The sequence below is a fragment of the Numenius arquata genome, chromosome 9 (genome assembly GCF_964106895.1).
Source record: "Numenius arquata chromosome 9, bNumArq3.hap1.1, whole genome shotgun sequence".
NCBI lineage: Eukaryota > Metazoa > Chordata > Aves > Charadriiformes > Scolopacidae > Numenius > Numenius arquata.
In genome coordinates this window covers 33,567,566-33,586,977 of record NC_133584.1, presented here as the reverse complement: position 1 = coordinate 33,586,977, position 19,412 = coordinate 33,567,566, and the positions used below count along the sequence as shown (strand labels likewise).

Sequence of the window (19,412 nt, the reverse complement as noted above, 5' to 3'; positions counted from 1 at the left end):
TCTCACAGTATACCTACTGCAGTCTTGCACAGACAAAGGAGTGATTTCTGTGTACTCCGAACCTTCTACACATTACGGAATTTGATATTCTGAGAGCCAGACTTTCTTTTTGTACCTCTTCATTTTAAAGTTTAGACATATTTTCTGAATTGCTTATGCTTCTGGTTTCTGCTTTTCATGTGCCAATTCTTTGGAGAAAAAAAAAAAAAGGATTTTTTATTCTCATGAATATATCAAGATCTGTGTTGATTTTCAGGTTCATTTTCTCAAGCATTTTCTCTTTATCGAAGAGCTGTGATTTCACTTTTAAAGAAGGAAGGAGGAAAAAGGAAAGGATACAACAGGATTTAAAGCTGTTCTTTTTCTGAATAGTTACTTCAACAAAGATCGATAGCATACTTTTTTAATGTTATGCTAGTGTTTCAAGGCTGCAGGGGGCACTGATGCACTGTATATCTACAGTACTGCAGAGCAAGAGTCAGACAGGATACGATTAAACAGTCCTGCAGGTTACAGATACAGAAAGCACATAAACTATTTATAATCAATTTAGGTTTTGAGAAATTAGGTAATTGTAAAATATTTATATGAATTTTGGAGGGGAATTAATGTTTCTTTTACTGGTAAATATATTTGTTTTTCTGCTGCAATCAAGTAGTTGTAGGGATAAGACTGTTTTCTTAACTTTATAACCAAGGTCCCTTGAAGGATGATATATCTTTCTAGTATTGCATTACTTAATATTACAGTCTTAAACAAACAATCCCCATTCCCTGTAGAAAATAAAATTTTGCTTAGCAGCTCCCCAGAGAAGGCCATTTACTGGATGTTGATAATAACTTGTTTATATATTAATCAGCCAATACAGATGCTATCTGCTTCACAGACTCATTTAGGTAAGAATGTATTACCGTAAGAAATAATTATATATTTTATCAGTTTATTCAATATTTTCTATTTCAGGACCTAATAATGATGGCATCTAAGATGTAGATATTTCCTGATAATAAGAATGTTTGCCGATTTATCACTCAGCAACATATGGTAGACATGCAACGTCAGAGTTTAATCTCTTCTGTTTATCTCAGATCTTCATATTTCCTGCAGTTACAACTGTACTAAGCCTAATAAGTTATGGCTGTCTTGAGAATCCTTTCTAGAGAGACATGCAGTGTAATTTTAACACAGCAACACATGAAGAAGCCACCACTTCAGTTGGTAGTTTGTACCAATTATAATAATCATTACTGTTACAGCTTTTTTGGTTTATTACCAATTGACATGTTCAGGTTACAGACTTCAGCCACTGGTTCTGATACGCTGGTCTCTCTTCAGCTAAAGAAACCCCCTCTGTGTCCAGTATTTCTCCTCATTAAAGATATGTGCTAACTTCATATACATAATAATCACCCTAATCATATTTTACAAAAAAAAATAAACAACAGAGAGACTGAATTCCTGATGTATCTCTCTGCATACCTTTTTTAAAAAAAAACCACCACTTTCTTTGAGGATTTTTTTAATTATACCTTTCATCTTTTGTACCTTTTATGTACTGCTCCAGTGCACACCAGTACACAATGCAATACCGTACAAGCAATATCACAATCAATAATGTACACAGAAACAAAACTGTCTTCCTACTTTCTTGTTCAGACACACAGAAATCGTATTTATCACTTTGCTCCAGAAGCTTACATTGAGTAACTTGTCCACATTAACTAGGAAAAACTCTTCAGAATGTTGTTCTACCTTTGAGGTTTGGCCTATTTAAAGACGAGCTTCAAATATGAAGTTCTGTACAAAGTTAGTTTCAAAAAAGTTACTACGCGTTTCCATTTTTCAGGCTTTGCTTTTCTTGTAACAATTAGACCTGCAATGTTTGAGCAATTTTATTTTATTGCAAATATTTTTTAATGAAGTTAATTGCATATTAATATATGAAATTTTGATTTATAGGTTCACAATACATATATTTACAATGCAAAGGGACTTTTTAAAAAAATCTGGTTTTAAAACTTGGATTCTTTAATAATTTTTAAATCTGGAATGGACACTTGTTATTAAAAGTGTTCTGCCAAAGAGAAGCTCAAACCATCTTTTTTATTGTAAAAAATGTTTAAAATCTTTTCCAAAAAGTGGAATACTATTTGTAATGGATTTTATTTTCTATAAAAACACGCAAGGCTTTGTGATGTTATTGACTGTTTAACTTTCAGCTTTGTTAAATAAGATTTTTGCAAACCCGCAAATACTTTATAAGTCAGGAAGTCCTGTGGTCTATTCACTGACACAATGAAGGGCACAGAATGGATGCCAGCAGAGAGCTGCTAAACAGAATAAAACTGAGCTTCGGAACTTTTCTCTTGAGATTCTGGCTGTTAGCAGTGGAAGGCAAGCCTTATGATTTCTAATTACTTCTGTATCAAATTCGAAAGTGAATCTCAAAGATGACAAAAATCAAAGAGAAAGCATTATACTCATTCAAGCTTCCAGTAGGCAAATGATTCCTTTCAGTATGACTCTCATTCTTACTTAGCCTAACTAATATGCCTCTCTTCACAATACACTCTGGTATAACAACAAGAACGACTAGGTCTCCATTACGAGGCACTCTCTGCATGTAACTTGGAAGTCATGGAAACCTGCTCCAATGTTTAATTATTTGTGAGTATATAAAAACCCATTTTTTTTCTCTATTTCTAGATTTCTGTAATTGGAATGACATCAAATGCTCGCACTAAAGCTAAGTGTGACTGTAGTCCAATAAAGAAAGCATGTAAGATAATTTCTTTTACTATTCAATTGGTTTTAGACAATTCCTTCTGTTATATACTTAGCTTTTCTGAACAACTGCTCATAAAAATTTTAAGAATAGATATATATGAAATATTCTTAAAGTAGAATTCTGTCAAACCAACCACGCACCCATCTGCAACTTTTAAATGGGCAGAAAAAAACGAGACTATTTTTTCTATTCTAAGGGAGTAGAAGAGAGGTTTATTATTCACATACCTGTCTGGCTAGAAGCCCAAGTGATTATTTCAGGAAGCTACTGAACCATACCACTTGATGTCTTGTGTCACGAAAATAATTTTTCTTAAGTATTAAGATAAAATTTCCAAAGAGTACTGCAATGTCTATGACACATGACATTATTAATGCTATGAAAAATACATGTAGTGAATTTTTAAGAACTTTGAAAAATGACTTTAAATTTAGTTTTTGTGAATCTGCTCCAGTTTTGTAGGAAAGTTAGGATGTTCTCAACCCAACCCCCCTTTTTTTTTTTAATTCCAGGAAAAGCCTTCTATCTTCATGTTTATAATATTATTTTTTTTTTTAGGGGAAGATGTGCTGAAATCTGAAGTGAAAAAGTTACATGCATTCATGAGAAAATGAGTCTTTCTCATAAATCTTAAAAAAATATTTTCTTGATACAAATTTTTTTCATGGTTTTACATTTCAGAAGCTAATAATGTTCAAGCACAGTTCTTGTTTGGATGACAGAATATCTAGGGAAGTATAAATACTCAAAGCAATTTGGCAGAAGGTAATGAACACTGTTGTTAACCTAGAGCAACCCAAAATGTTGTGACAATCTATAGGGTTCCTGGAACTATGATCTTTAATGCAAAGCAAAAAAGGGGTCCTCCTTATTTGCTGGAGTTAAAAATATACCCCTGAAATCGTGCACCTCTTCATCTGTCAGATTACCATACAATCCACAGGTTGGAAAGGCTGAAAGACTGCAAAAAGGCTTTCAAGCTATCTTGGCAGCCTTCTAGTTCTGATCACTCTTGATACCAAAGAAGCTGCAACTGTGGAGAATTCACCGTGCTGCCCTTTAGACTATAACGCCTCCTGGAATTTCTGCACCAACCTGTGGTGGTTCACTGAGCTGTGTCACCTCCTTAACTCTCTTATCTTCTATGTAAGAACTTGTGATGATCTACCAAACAGGCACCTGATGGGCTATATCTCATATTTGCATGTTTTAAGAATGTGCTGTGGATGGATACAATGACTTTACACACTAATCACAGTTGTTTGTGTGGCTTTGAATCTACCACTCAATGTAAAGATGCCAAAGCAGATACAGACTTTTTGTTGTTACAGAAGTCTTTAACGCATATTTCTCCTTCCTAAATTTTGTTCTGTACTATGAGTATGCTGATTAAAGCTTAGCACTTTTTTACTGATGTATAAAGGGACCAATTTATATTCAATGGTTAAGTATTTGGGGTGAAACAAGCTTTATAAATTCCATTAATAAATTTACAGAATCACAGAATCTTAGTGGTTGGAAGGGACCTTTGAAATCATCGAGTCCAACCACATTAAAAAAAAAAAACAAAAAACAAAAACACACAAACAAACAAAAAAACACAACACACAAAACCAAACAACAACCCCCCCCAAAAAAAAAAGAAAAAAAAAAAAAAAAAAAGCACCCACCAACTAAACCCCACACCCACAACCTCACACACAACACCCCACCACAAACCAACAATCCCAGGCACTAGAGCATGCCCTGAAGAGCCACGTCTACACGTTTCTTAAATACCTCCAGGGATGGTGACTCCACCACCTCCCTGGGCAGGCTGTTCCAGTGTTTGACCACTCTTTCAGTAAAGTAATTCTTCCTAATATCTAATCTAAACCTCCCTTGCCGCAGCTTCATACCATTTCCTCTGGTCCTGTCGTTATTCCCTTGGGAGAAGAGGCCAACCCCCTCGCCTCTCTACAGTTTCCTTTCAGGTAGTTGTAGAGGGCAATGAGGTCCCCCCTCAGCCTCCTCTTCTCCAAACTAAACATGCCCAGTTCCCTCAGCCTCTCCTCATAGGACGTGTTCTCCAGACCCCACACCAGCTTGGTGGCTCTCCTCTGGACACGCTCCAGCACTTCAATGTCTTTCCTGTAGTGAGGGGCCCAAAACTGAACACAGTACTCGAGGTGAGGCCTCACCAGTGCCCAGTACAGAGGCACGATGACTTCCCTGCTCCTGCTGGCCACGCTATTCCTGATACAAGCCAGGATGCCGTTGGCCTTCTTGGCTGCCTGGGCACACTGCTGGTTCATGTTAAGCCGGCTGTCCACTAACACTCCCAGGTCCTTTTCTGCTGGGTAGCTTTCCAGCCACTCTTCCCCAAGCCTGTAGCGTTGCTTGGGGTTGTTGTGGCCGAAATGCAGAACCCGGCACTTGGCCTTATTAAACCTCATCCCATTGGCCTTGGCCCATTGATCCAACCTGTCCAGGTCCCTCTGTAGAGCCTGCCGACCCTCAAGCAGATCAACACTCCCACCACCTCCCTCTTATGATTTAGTAATCATATAGACTAAGAATCACCAGTATCTGGAGATATTTGATATTATATAATTGCACTAAAATGGATACAGCGGTGTGACATGAGTGCAAAATAGCATTTCTCCAGCACTGGAACCTCTTCTTTAGCACATGGAATGTTATAAAATAATTAAGTATGCATCAACAGTAGTAGAAAGACAATTTCGTTAAAAAAACTGTGAGTCTTATTCATAAGAAAATTTCCTTTCTGTGCAATGCGTCAGTGTGTTTTCCAAAATATTGGAGATATTATTTATTTGCAGTAACACACTGCCTCAGACTTATGCACTGGCATGCATATACATTGACATATAAACTTGCAAATGGCTCCTTGATAAAAACAGAAGAAAAAAATGCATGGTTTCCTTTAAGTCTTGTCTCACTAGCTTCCATGCAGGTGCCTCGCAATTCCAGCAGAAATCAAGATCTCATTACAATTGCTCATTACAGACAGACTAACAGACAGTGACCGCCACTGAATTCTGTTGGCGGAATTAAGAAGCAATCCTCTCTTGGCATAATGCATACGCCTAAAGTTAGAGAAGTGCAAGTAAGGTCAAGATAAACATCACCAAAAACCTGTTATTAATCTTTTAGAAATAGAGAGTTGCCCCAAGAAAGGTTGGTGTTAGTTTTGTGGTATCCTGATGAGAGACAACCTTTTCCAGAAATAGGGAGAGAAATGAAATATTTACTAACGCACGTTATCTCACCTGCATATATTTGACACAAGGATTTGTCTAATATCCATCAAAAACAATTTCACAGAATACTTCAAAAGATTGAGCTAAGGGCTTACAAAACAATTTAAGTGATTTTGAGGATTTGTAACAGTAGGAAAGATTAGATCTGTCACTTTTCTTTTTTTTTTTTTTTTATTCTTTTACAGCATTGACGTCTGTATCACTGAAAAGCCATCACCTGAACAAGAATACCAAAGGAGGAAGAAAAGGTAACAGAAAAAAACCCCAGAACTCATGTGCATACACAGAACAGAAAACTGCACAGGACAGCAAAACTCACAAAAGAAAAGAAAACATTGCAAACAAATGTTGTAAAAGATGAGGGAAATCAAGAATGGCAAATGAAGCAAACAGGATGAAAGTATATAAAAGCAATTCAGGCACTGGAAAAGGAGGAAGGGGCAATTAGAAGCACATAAAAAAGGTTATGAGCCAGCAAAAGCAATAGATAAGAGAGAAAAAAGTAACAAAATAAATGCATAAAGAAGAACAAATGCTTGTTGTCACTGTTAATCATAGAAAACACAGAAAAAACCTATTAAAAAAAGAAAACTAAGTAGTGCCATTATTTTTCATTTAATAATTTTCTTTTTTTATTTTTGCTGTTTCAGAATTAGGCGCATAACTTCAAATTTTAAATGAAAAAATATGAGCATAACTACTTATGCTGAGATGTAAGAATATAACTGAATTATAAATCTGAATAATCTCTCTTTCACATATAACAGAAGCTCAGTGCTTCTCGTAGGGTCTTGCATTTATGAATAAACTAAAACGTACTAGACAGAAGAGCTTAAGTTTGGAACTGTGATTTCCCCTTCAGGTGTAAGCCAGCTTGTGCATTTCATTGAATTCAAGTTTTTCAGCTCAGGTGGATTCATATGAAGAAACTCTTTAATCTTACCTGAGTCTTGCATGGCCTCTTAGATGAATGCTAACATACAGTACGCGCCACCACAAGCACTGTTCCCAGTGTTGAATGGTGACTGACTTTCACCATCAGCTGAAAAAATAACCTTCAACAGGCCAGCTTTCCCCTTTGCAAAGTATGCAGTTCATTCCAAAGACAGAAATCAGACAGACATCTGGTGTCAGGTGCTCCAAATTGTTACATTTTATAATCTTCTTAAAAAGCAGGAAATTCCATAGAGGAAGAGATGGGCTGAGAAATTGCACAGGAGACTGAACTTCACAAAGCAGTTAGGGGTCTGTTGGGAAGTTTGTAAAAATATCACAGAAAACTACAGAATAGAAAGGGGAGTACTCGCACATCGGGAAGGGGGTTTAGAGCTTGTTGGAAAGTGGATAAGCGAGGGGAAAGTGGAACTGAGGGCTTACTGAAAACATGTCGAGATCTCCAAAATGTGTTGCATAGCTCCTGAGAAAATTGCCATGCATTAGAGAACCCATCAGTCCTCTTGATGGAATGGAGCTTGGGTAATGCACATTCAAGAGCCTCTTTCCTAAATGCAAATAGCAATCAGAGTCTTTGCTGAAATGAAGATCAGTTTCAGCCTGGAAAAAACATCTTAAGATAAATTAACAGCAAAATAAAATCTTTAAAAAAATCAACCGAAAATCTGTCCAATGGGCAGTAATGAAGAACTCCGCTTATTAGCTCCTGTCTGTGAGTGCAAATCAGCATTGTATATTTGCAGTTATTAGTAAGAGTCCTCTTAGGAAAACAGCAAACAGTATTTTTCTGTTTCCCCGTAAGGAATTTTTTAAAAAAGGAACAAATCATGGCTTGGATAGATATATGTATATGCATATGCATCTATGTATGCATATTTATATTTATATGTATATATTTTATCTATGTGTGTGCATTTGGAACCTTTGAATTTACTGCATGTGGTAAACTCTTACAGGAATATAAAGTAGTCCTAGCTCCCAGACTAAAACAGAGGTGAGCTGCAGTAAACACCAGCTTTTAATACTGGGACTCAAAGCTTAATTTATATACATCACCTGTATTCTACCTGAAAGTGATAGTCATTTTTTCTGCAAACCTGTTCCAGTAACATTTTCTGAAACACTTACAGAAGCTTTATATTGCATTAACACATCACATGTATCTTACTTGCTTCAGAAGAAGGAAAAAATAAAAACAAGATTTCATTCTTAACAGGTCTCATCAGAGGTCCTTTATTTCCAGTTGCCTCTTCTGCTGCTGTTGGCCATTACGTAGTCTCTTTCAAAATTGCCTATATAGTCATAGCTCTGAGACAGGAATAGCTTAAACAATCTTAACACAAACTTTGACAAGATTTAGGTAAGTATATAGTCTAGCATAATTCTAGAAAACTACCTATTGGAGGCTGACCTTTACTAATTGATACGATTCTATTATAACCTTTCCTGAAAGCAAAAGCTGCATAACTGAGAGGGCTTTTATGGCTGCAAACCTGCTCTCACAGAGTCAAGTTTAAATTCATTCTCCTGCTGCCCATACCCATTATTCTGCCATTTCCTATTCCACTTTGGTTACACCTTATGGCAGGAAGCTCCGATGAGCTCTCAGTGCAGTTCATCCCTCCTCGCTGCTCTCTCCTCCCCGAGGTGTCATGTGTTGTTGCGTTATCTGTGAACTCCAGGCTTAAACAGTGATGCATGCGATTTGCAGAAGATCTTGTCCGATTGCCCAGTGCTGCCTTTACCAACCATCCTCTTGAATTTAAGCAGAATTTAGTACCTGCTTCCAAAATGAGGCATTTTCCATGTTGCCCTCATCTCCCATTTAGTTCTTCCAAGTTAAAATAATTCTCTCTCCTTTGTAGTGTATGATATTTGCATTACAAAATATGAATCTAAAGGAACAAACAGCATTCTTGCCCTATATATTTAGGGCATTTTAGACAGCAGATAGTCAGATATGTATGCCAGTGAAATTAATGTTATGGCTTCATTTTTTGCATTTCTTAGTTATCTAAAATTTTTAAACATTAACCCTCATTGCATTGATCTCTGAGATAAGCACCATGGAGTATATAACATCCTATGGAAGGTACTGGCTTGTCCTGAAGTAGTGATGCCAATAGTTTTGAAAAGGTTAATGAACTGTATCTAAAATTTGTTTTTGAAAGCTCCCGATGTTCCTTGCACATATTAGCTCATCCTTTTGGTATTTTAAAATTCAAATACACCCAGTTAAAAAAATGGCAGAACACATTTGAGTAAATTTTAAACTTATTAAAAATTCATAACCTTAAATTTACTCACAAGCCCATTCACTTTAAACTCTGCATGTCTCCCTTTGGCTCACCTACGCCATAATAATTAAGGAATTCATGCTTCTGGGGCACCAAGAAGTAAAAACCCCGGCAGGGTAACTGAATGCCACTGGAGTATGGCTAAATATGCAAAAGCTGGGGCATTAAAAAAAAATTAAAAATCTAAACCCAGGTGGTGGTAGGTAGAAGGTCAATTAAAGAAAAATTACAACAGCAAGAACAGAAATACTTAGTGCCACTGGATGATAAATACAGGGATGTTCTTACAGGAAGAAACTGGATTGCTTTGTCTGCCAAATTGTGGAGTGCTCTGTTACTGCCAGGCAGTTCCAACTGTAGCAATATTGCATCAACAGAACCATATGAATTCTGCAGACACAATGTAAGTACACCAGCCTTTCTAGCATTCAGCAACTACTCGTATTTGTAACATATATAATCCATTACTGCCATATTTAAGCAACCTCAAGCAGTTTCTCCTTTCTTCTCAGAACGAATGTCTCTTCCCATGGAGCCTATCTTGCAAAACCAGAATGGCGGCTGGGCGTCCTAGAGGCTTTCTGGCAAGCAGAATTTATATGTACAGATGGATGATGGTCAGGATGCATGTGTGTTATACCTAAAGTGAAGAGCAAAGGATGCTGCAAGCTGCCATGTGTGGGCAGGTACAAAGTCTATGTGTCACAGGGCAGGACTTGAGTAAGGAGAATGCTTTCCAGGCTTCCCTGCTATCCACTCCTGTGGGACAATCATGCCACCAAGGGAAATTCAGACTTATTTCAGTTCTGTTTCCCAGCTTTTCACAGACAGAAATAGCTGTCCAGATTTGGACCAGGATGGAGCCAGCTCGGTGTGGACTGCATGGGGCTGGACACTGTAAGGCTCATCTGCAGCATTCTGGAGCAAGCAGGGAGGGAAAACGAACACATGCTGTCCAGGACAGAGGATTGAGGAAGCCAAACATCCTTCCAGCATCCTTTTACATGTAAGACTTTTTCCACGGTTCATCTATATGAACTATCATGTCGTTTTACTCATCTAATCAGTTACATATACAAAGTAAGTGTGTGCAAGAAACAGGCCTAGACTATAATCACGGAGTTCCAATTCAAATAAAGCAATCTTTGATACCTATATTATACCCTGTCAGCCATATTTCTATGATAATTGACTAACTATGAAGAGAAGTATCAGAATCAATAAAAAATGCAATAAATCTTGGCATACAATTCTATAGATTATAGATGATATAACAGACAATATAGCATTCTAAATTAAACAATTTTAAAAGGGAACAAAGCCAAATTTACTTATAAGCCTTCTCTTTCCTGTCTATATCCCTCGATATGTCATATACACAGGCTGGACAAAGTAGATCTCATTTATCTTTTGGTTCTTGAAGGCTCTTGCTTCTTAAATTCATGGTTATATAAACTACTCAATAGGAAAAACTAAAAAAAGAATGGTGTCAAAAAGCCCAAGGATGTAGACATCTATCTCAGAGAAAGTATTATTTTGGAGTATGAAAGAAAGCACAAAATATGATAACAGTCCTGATTTTAAAGTTATCCGTCTTTTATCTAGTATAAAAACTAGAGCTACATCTTGCCAAGGATTTGGGTCAGCAAAGCGCTAATGTCTGTGCAAAGTGGAGAACAATTTCCTAATATATTAACCAGAGGAGACACCTGAGATAGTTTATGACTTTTTCAAATTATTATTTAATTTCTAATATATAAATAGTCCTTGAAATCAAGATTTTTTTTTTTCATAAGTTTATACCCGAATTAAAGGCATGAAGTACCTTCTTCATTCGCTTTCATCTCCATGAATCTCTGTTCTTCACAGAGGTGTAGTTCCACAGACAAGCGTTCGTGCCCCCAGTTTGGAGGAGAACGCAATTCTAGCTAGGAAAAAACTCTGTGCAGAAAGGCAACAGTGGAGTCATCACTTCTTTCTCAGCTGGGGTTTGTCACAACAGAGGCCAAAGTTCTGTATTTTGTGCAGGATTTATACCCACAACTGTTTCTTAAATGCACTTACAGAACATCTTCCAAACAAAATGCCTTGGGGAACTCAAAGGGTGCAAAGATTTATTTCTTCATCAAGTTTGGACAAGGAGACGACACTGAGCTGCTCTTCTAAAAAATGGTAGCAGATCTGTGCAGGTGTAACAAGCTGAGCTTTGTGTTCAGAGTAAGTTTTGCTAGCAAAAGCTTAGATGCCTAGGACTCGAGGCAGGTGGTCAATTAGATAATGAGTTGATGTTTACAGTCCTTTCATAACTTTGAGCGTGATGTGTGGAAGTTCATTAAGGGGCTAGTGGTAGGAGTGCAGAGTGCAGATCTCATGGATCTTTCATTAATGATCTAGTCAGCTTTCTAACATACTGTTTAAAGAAGCACACAAACATTAATTAAACTATTCTGTTAAATTTTAGGGGAAAAAAAATAAAGCCATATGTAAAAAGGCATATGCAAAATTCTCCAGGGATGTAGGACATATGTCCTGTGACTAAAAACATACTCTATTCTGAAAGACTTAATGATCTACAAATGCAATTCACCTCTACTTTCGTTCGTTTTCCACTTTTCCATGTTCAAACCTTTTATATGCCAGAATAGAATCGTAATCTACAGCATTGCCTCTGTGTAGCCTTTTATTTCAGTCAATGCATGACCACAGCAATGTGAATATGCAAAAATGAAACCAAATGGGGTTTTTTTTTATGTATTCAGAAACAATGCTTTCCAGATTTTCAACACCTTATACATAGTAAGCGTAGCAGCAAGGCTCAGTATTTGTTACATGATTAATGGAAATCCCCAAACCATGAGCAGAAACACAACCATCACATGAGCCCAGTTCCCACTCCTGTATTTTCTTGCAGATTATCTTGCTTAGTACAGTGTGTTTCAGCATCCATTGGGTGAAAACTCACTATAAATAAGCTGTTAAGCTTAATTGAACTACTCTGCAAAAAGCTTGTTACATAAAGAAAAGGCTTCAGAAGCATTAAAGAAAGCACAATATCCATCTATATAATAATATTTTTTTTCTGTAAGTATGGTTGAAATTATCTAAAATAGTCACCCTATTTAAGGAAGAAAGCAAAGTCACCACAAGTAGTTTCTTCTGATTTGAAAAGGCACAGAGGGTAGTTTACCTGCAATTGTCGACATTATTTCTTCCCACAGCATTAGAGAAGTTGAAAGGTCCCACATTATTGATTTCTATGACTTGTATACAGCCAGTGAAATTGTAGACAGGTCCAGGTATCTACAAAGCAGAAAATGCAAACAGTTCTTTTGCTTGTTGTCATTGCAATCAATTTTAAAAAGAATCAAATTTCTGCAAAAGATTTGTAATCTAATTTAACCCTTACTCCTGAAGAACCCTCCTGGCCTCCATTTTTTCTCTAATGACATTCTATAAAAAAAAAAAAAATTAATGTGAAAAGAAATTACAGCAAAATTAGCAGTACTGACTTAAAAATAAACTCATAGAGTTTTGGACATACTGACAGCATCACAGGCAAAGTGAGACACCAGTAAAAAGTAGCCTTCTCTAACCTTAATCAGGTATTTATTTTTTTATAGATGAACACAGGTCATGGGGAATGGCAAAGAAGGAAGCTTTGAAAAGTCTACTTTTATGTTTACTACTTCCCTGCTCAAAAGATATCTAGTGCCATTAACAAACTTTCAAAGATGACTAAGGGCCTACTAAAAATGGGAATCACTGTAGGGGCACTTAAACACAGGACAATAAATTGCTATGCATATCTTGCCATCTAAACAAATAACACTGACACAATATGTTGAGAGGTGTTCTAATATATAAACAAACCACCTGAAATGTTGTAACTGAGTCTGTATGAACTGGACCACTGGACTGGACCAGATTCCTGTTCACACCAGGTCACATGTACCTGTCCTTGGGGCCACATAACAGGTAAGAACCCATAGTTTATAGAATAAATTACATGCCAAAATATGAACTACATATTGCTAGGACTGTCCATGAAGAGAAGAGGAAAGTCATTGACACATTAGAATGAGGAGAGACTCATGGGAGACTGCTCAGGAACTAAAAATGGTAATAGTGGAAGAGGGTATGACCTGAAATGGCTGCTGCCCATAGGAGGAGAAGCAAGCCTTGGCTTGGTCCTTAATACTGCAAAGGATCCATTCCTAACACTGACCATGAAGTCAGTTTTAGATACCTGCAGGCTTAGATACTTGCAGAAACAACAACCAAAAAAAAAGTCATTGAGGTCATAATTTTGTTCAGGAGCACTACATAAAAATGAAGAGACTTTTAAAAAGGAAATTCAAAGGAACATCCCAAAGGGTAAAGCACATGCAGATGAATACTTAAAAAAAACAACAAACCTATCAGAGGTTCACATAAAATGTAAATAAACTACTGGGAAAAAAAAAAAGACTTTAGAGACCCTCAAAAACTGGAATGTTTAAATAGCAGGGTACAAAATGTTTATAAAGGCTAAAAGACATCCTTTAAAAGTTGAAGTCATGTCTAAATGAAGAAAAATAGGAAGTTATATAAATGTTGGCAGTAAAAATCCAATAAAGCAGGCCAAGTAAAGAAAAATAAAAAGATCTTGAACAATTTGCTAAAAGCATAATGGCAAGCAGTAAATTCTTTTTAAAACGCAACAGGAGCAGTAAGCCTGCCAAAAAGGCTGTAGGGCCAATAGACCATCAAAGTATAAAAGGAATGTTCAAAGAGATAAGGCTCTAGCAGGAAATGTAAATGAACTCTCCAAATCAAAATTTAATGTAGAGGAGCTCTAGACAGTTCCCATGCCAGAACCCCTTTCTAGTAGGGATACATCAGAGACCTCAATTTGAATTATTACTGGGAGATGTTTTAAAATAAATTAACAAAGTGAACAATAGCAGAAAAAAACAGACAAACAAACAAAACCACAAAAAAACCCCAAACAAAACCAACCAACAAACCAAAAAAACCCCAAAACAAGTAGTGTTTGCACTGTTTCTCCTAAAGGAAGTTACTGTAGTCAACATTTAAAATGGCATCCAAACTATGGGAATGGTAGATGTGGATTTTGGGGTTTTCTGTTTGTTTGGTTTGGGTTTGGATTGGTATGGTTTTTTTACTTTCTGTGATTTGGGAAAGGGGGACAAGACAAAAGGGAATGCAAAGGCATACCTCAAACTGTGGACCAGTAAGTCCCAGTTCCATTCCAGACAAACCATAAGGAACTACACTAAAATTAACAGATACACAGATGAACGTAACGTACTGGGGAATAGTTGAGATGGTTTCTGAAAAGGGAAATTGCAACTCACCGGAGGAACACTGTCTATGTGAAAAAGGCACGTAGCCTTTGATTTGCAAAAGGCTTTTAACAAGTTTTTGTGCTAAAAGATTCTGAAGTAAGTTGGTCACCCTGGGATAACAAGGATGGCCTTCAATAAATGAAGAGAATGGTTAAAATAGAAGCAGAAAAATTTGGATTAAATAGTGAGGTTTCTCAGTATGGAGAGCCCCTAGAAATTCCCTCAGCAATCTGTATTAGGGTCTGTGCTCTTCAGCGTGTTCACAAGTGGCTCAATGTTTCCTGTGTTACTCAGGATAGCAAAAACAAAAATCTGAGAAGACGATACCACAACATGCAAAAAATTCACAATATGTGAAACCTGTAAGGTATGTAAGGAAGATGATACATAAGAGAGTTTCTGAACAGACTAGGTTTCTTTATTCAGGAAAACGCACCATCAACAAGAGTTAGAATACAGTAGTGCACAGATGAATAAAGAGTTTTCACAGTTCCTTACAATACAGGATCAAAGGGACGTGAAATTACATAAATCAGTGCAAAGAATAAAACAAGCTAAAGGGCATACTTTTTGCACAACTCAAAATTAAGCTGGGGAACTCTGCCATAGGATGTTGCGAATCGTGTAAGTCTAAATGGGGTCAAAAACTGGTCAAATTAACTGGAAAAATTTTTTCAAAACAGTCTTCTTAATCTCTTTTCTTATCATTAAAGGTCATAAAAAGAATGATGGCTTTTAGCCTGTATATTTTCCTTCTTCCTTATCAGCCAGTAAACCATGTTTCATATTGTGATGGGTTCTTGCTCTTTCCAGAGCCTGGAGGTAAAACCACCTGCCCTTTTCTTTAAAGGAAAAAGAGATCTTAGAAGACTGAAAGATTTTAAAACTAGGTTTTACTAGAACACAAAATACTTAATTAGAACATGGCAACCATTTAATCAATTTTGGATGTGCTGGGTGAGATAGATAAATCTCCCACCTCCTTCCTCTGTCTTTGCAGGGAGGGCCCTTTCCTCTAGTCTTGCTCTTAAAAAAGTTCAGTGACTTTGGTATCGAAAGCATTCAGTGTTCCAGAGGCACAGAGCTGCTCCCGAGTCCCAAGGAAAATTTCCTTTTTGCCATCACTTCTACAAGATGGCTGAGGGTCACCTCCAAGCTTTAAGTAAGCGCCCTCTTCCTCTCAGGACTGCCCCAGTCTCTTTTCCTCCCACAGGCTTTCTGCCTGGGGCTGCCAAAAGCCACTCCCAGCTCTCTCGGGAAGGGAGAGATCTCTGCCTCCCAGCAGAGAGACACACTGCACAAGTGCAACACGGCCGAAGCAAGGCGAATTGCTTTCCTCTGCCCTGCTCAACTGCTCTGAAACATAACACATGGTGTCACGCTGAGCTCAATAAACAAAATGCACCAGCCTTCCAACCCATGGGAAGGGCTCAAGGAACTTCATTGGGTCAGTGCTTATTTCTTTAGCAGCAAAGGCTTAAAGGCAGTTAAGACTTTAAAACAGATATATTACTACAAGGTGACAGTGTGGAAAGTTATATAACTGTTTAAGGAGGCATTTGAAGTCAGTAAAGTTCGAGTGCTGGAAGGGAAGGTTGCCTCTCCACGAAGCGAACCTGTTTTAGAGGATTGCGCTGAGGCTTCCCGGAACTTAGAAAGAAATAAAACGCTCATTCAAGGACTGGTTGTGAACACTCCCCTTCTCAAAGTTACCCTTCGGATATTAAAAGAACAGTATTATTTGATTTACCACGATGGCTGACATACACAGACTGTTGATACGGATTACGGACAATGGAAGACTGCCTCTCTGCCATATCATTCCTTTACTAGTCACTTTGGCGAGAAAATAGGTGCAATGGACCGACAAGTATTATAGTCAGCAGTCTGCTTTTGCTGCCATTATCATGACAAATTATACCGGGTAATCTTTGAAAATGTATTGTCTATTAAGTTTCACATTTTACTTTTTAGGAGAGATGCTTGTTATTCTTTTTTTTTCCCCTGTATTTTATAAATAGTAAATAAAACAATTCTCAAATTAACAAGATGCAGGATCTGTTGCAAATCTAATATAAGCACAGACAGAAACAGTTACGCAATTCTGAGTTGGAAATGACTTGGGACCCATAAAATTCCCTAAAAAAATGAAAAATTGAACAATGTTTTCATATTGGCTGCATAAATCAATTTGTTAGAGCTCTGCTTCTCTTTCGGCAGAGACGTTGTGGATGCCCCATCCCTGGAGGTGTTCAGGACCAGGCTGGATGGGGCTTTGAGCAACCTGGTCTAGTGGGAGGTGTCCCTGCCCATGGCAGGGGATTGAAACTTGATGATCTTTAAGGTCCCTTCCAACTCAAACTATTCTGTGATTTGATGATTCTGTAATTCTATGGTTCTCTGATTCTCTCCCTTACCCTCTTCTGAAGTTTCACTAAAGCTTAATTATGATTGTTCCAGTCACACCATGAATGTTTTTCAACAAAAGTCCTCACTCTTGGGATTTTAAATAAAATAAATAAATAACAAAATAAAAGGAACCAATAAACACAAAGATCAGGTACAATATAGTTTAAACATGTATGACAGCTACTGTGCTAGTTAAGTTCATTCAAGACTCTGAATGTCAGGTTGGTATAGGGAAAATTCACTATGTCAACCTATGATCCATTTTGCACACTGAACAGGAAATTAATCGCTTTGTTTGGAAATAAACATTTATCTGCATATTCCCCCCAGCACTGTTATTGGTGAATATTTTAACAACATGGTTTCCTTCCACCAAAACAAACGTACTGATTTGGCTCCTAATAATTTCTCCCACATTGATATGTCTATATTTTGAATGTAATGCATTCCTCTGAATCACAGAATCACAGAATCACAGGGGGTTGGAAGGGACCTCTGGAGATCATCTAGTCCAACCCCCCTGCCAGAGCAGGTCCACCCAGAGCAGGTTGCACAGGAATATGTCCAGGTGCGTTTTGAATGTCTCCAGAGAAGGAGACCCCACCATCTCTCTGGGCAGCCTGTTCCAGGGCTCTGTCACCCTCAAAGGAAAGAAGTTCCTCCTCATGTTTAGGTGGAACTTCCTATGTTCAAGTTTGTCCCCATTTCCTCTTTCCTGTCCCTGGGCACCACAGAAAAAAAGACCGGCCCCATCCTCTTGACACTTGACACCCATCCTTTAAGTATTTATAAGCATTGATCAGATCCCCCCTCAGCCTTCTCTTCTCCAGACTAAAAAGACCCAAGTCCCTCAGCCTTTCCTCTTAAGGGAGATGCTCCAGGCCCCTCATCATCTTTGTAGCCCTCTGCTGTACCCTCTCCAGCAGTTCCCTGTCCTTCTGGAACTGGGGAGCCCAGAACTGGACACAGTGCTCCAGATGGGGCCTCACCAGGGCAGAGCAGAGGGGGAGGATGACCTCTCTGAAGTAATATTAAAATACTTCTTTGCTTTGTAATCATAACTACATCATAAACACTTTGGTCAATTACTTGCTTTTGGAGTGCTACGCTATCTAGACAAAAACCTAATGTCTTTTTAGACATATTTAGTAATAAGAGCTATTAACATAAATAGCAAAAGTAATCAGCTTTTATTCTGTTATTTTTGGGAATAGATACTTGTTTATGATTACCAGAGTATTAAAATGCAGACTTCACCTGTAGTTGGGTTTCCTTCCTTTAACAAAAAAATAAATTAATATGCTGACAAACTGTAATACTTAAATTGCCTGAAAATGTCAGGGTCATAGCAACACCAGAAATTTAATTTAATACAATTCACTATTCAGAAACTATGCAGATATGTTTGACATATAGTAACCATGCTCTTTAAATGCCCTTTATACTTGACAAAAATGAGTACAGATACTTACCTGGTAGGAAAAGTTCACACATATATGCCAAACCATTTATTAACATCCCTTACTGACTAGCCCAAATTAGAGCTGCTGTTAGGTACAATTAACATAGAATTGAGTTCCTAGTGAAATGAGCTTGCTCTTTCATGCTTGCCAACAAATGAGTTGTCACTTCACTATAGATTCATAAAGAATATAATGAGGTTTTGGCTTATGATCAGAACATTTGTAAAAAAAAAAAAAAAATTAACTGAAAAGAAAACAAAGCATAGTACAATCTTTACTTATTTTTCTCCACTCAAGATAAATTTTCTAGATCTTAAAAATTCTCACTATAGATATTAGAGTGTACCAGTATACACTATTCAATAATCTTCCACATCTTTGTGATTCCTGTGAAATATGCCTGATTTGGAAGAACTCTCTGCAAAAGATTGTAAAACTTTTAAAATGGCAACATTTTAATCATAAACAAAATGGCCCAGGTACACATTTTTGAATACTCTAATAACATTTTTATTTATGTTTACTAGCAACGTGATGAACAGAGTGGAAATTAGTGCATAACTCCCAGATAAAAATCAACCCTGAGATAACAATTTTTCTACTCCAGTTCTGGTTCTTGCTAGTGATTGGAATTATACAAAATGATCATAATGAATTCTGAAAATAAGCATGTTCTAGTCTCAACTCTGTATTCTCTTCAGATTGGTCAAACGGCAACAAATTTGACTAACCATCTCAGTTTTAACCTGCCCAAAAGCTACTGCAACTGAATTTCAATATCATACAGCATCAGAAAACAAAAAATAATCTCCTTTTCAAAAAAAGCTAAATTCCTTGGGGGTGTGATGGTGGTGGTGTTCCTTCCCCCTAAAGGAGAATTTGTTTTTCAA

At 37.3% G+C, this 19,412-nt stretch overlaps 1 protein-coding gene across 1 annotated transcript in view; it reads right to left on the bottom strand.

Annotated features, from left to right (window-relative positions):
- The window catches only part of EYS (eyes shut homolog), an 895,325-nt gene that overhangs the window by 227,038 nt on the left and 648,875 nt on the right, over window positions 1-19,412 (bottom strand). The window contains exon 36 of the mRNA XM_074153627.1: window positions 12,490-12,602. Within this exon, the coding sequence (XP_074009728.1) occupies window positions 12,490-12,602 (113 nt within the window). The remainder of the gene's footprint in view (window positions 1-12,489; window positions 12,603-19,412) is intronic.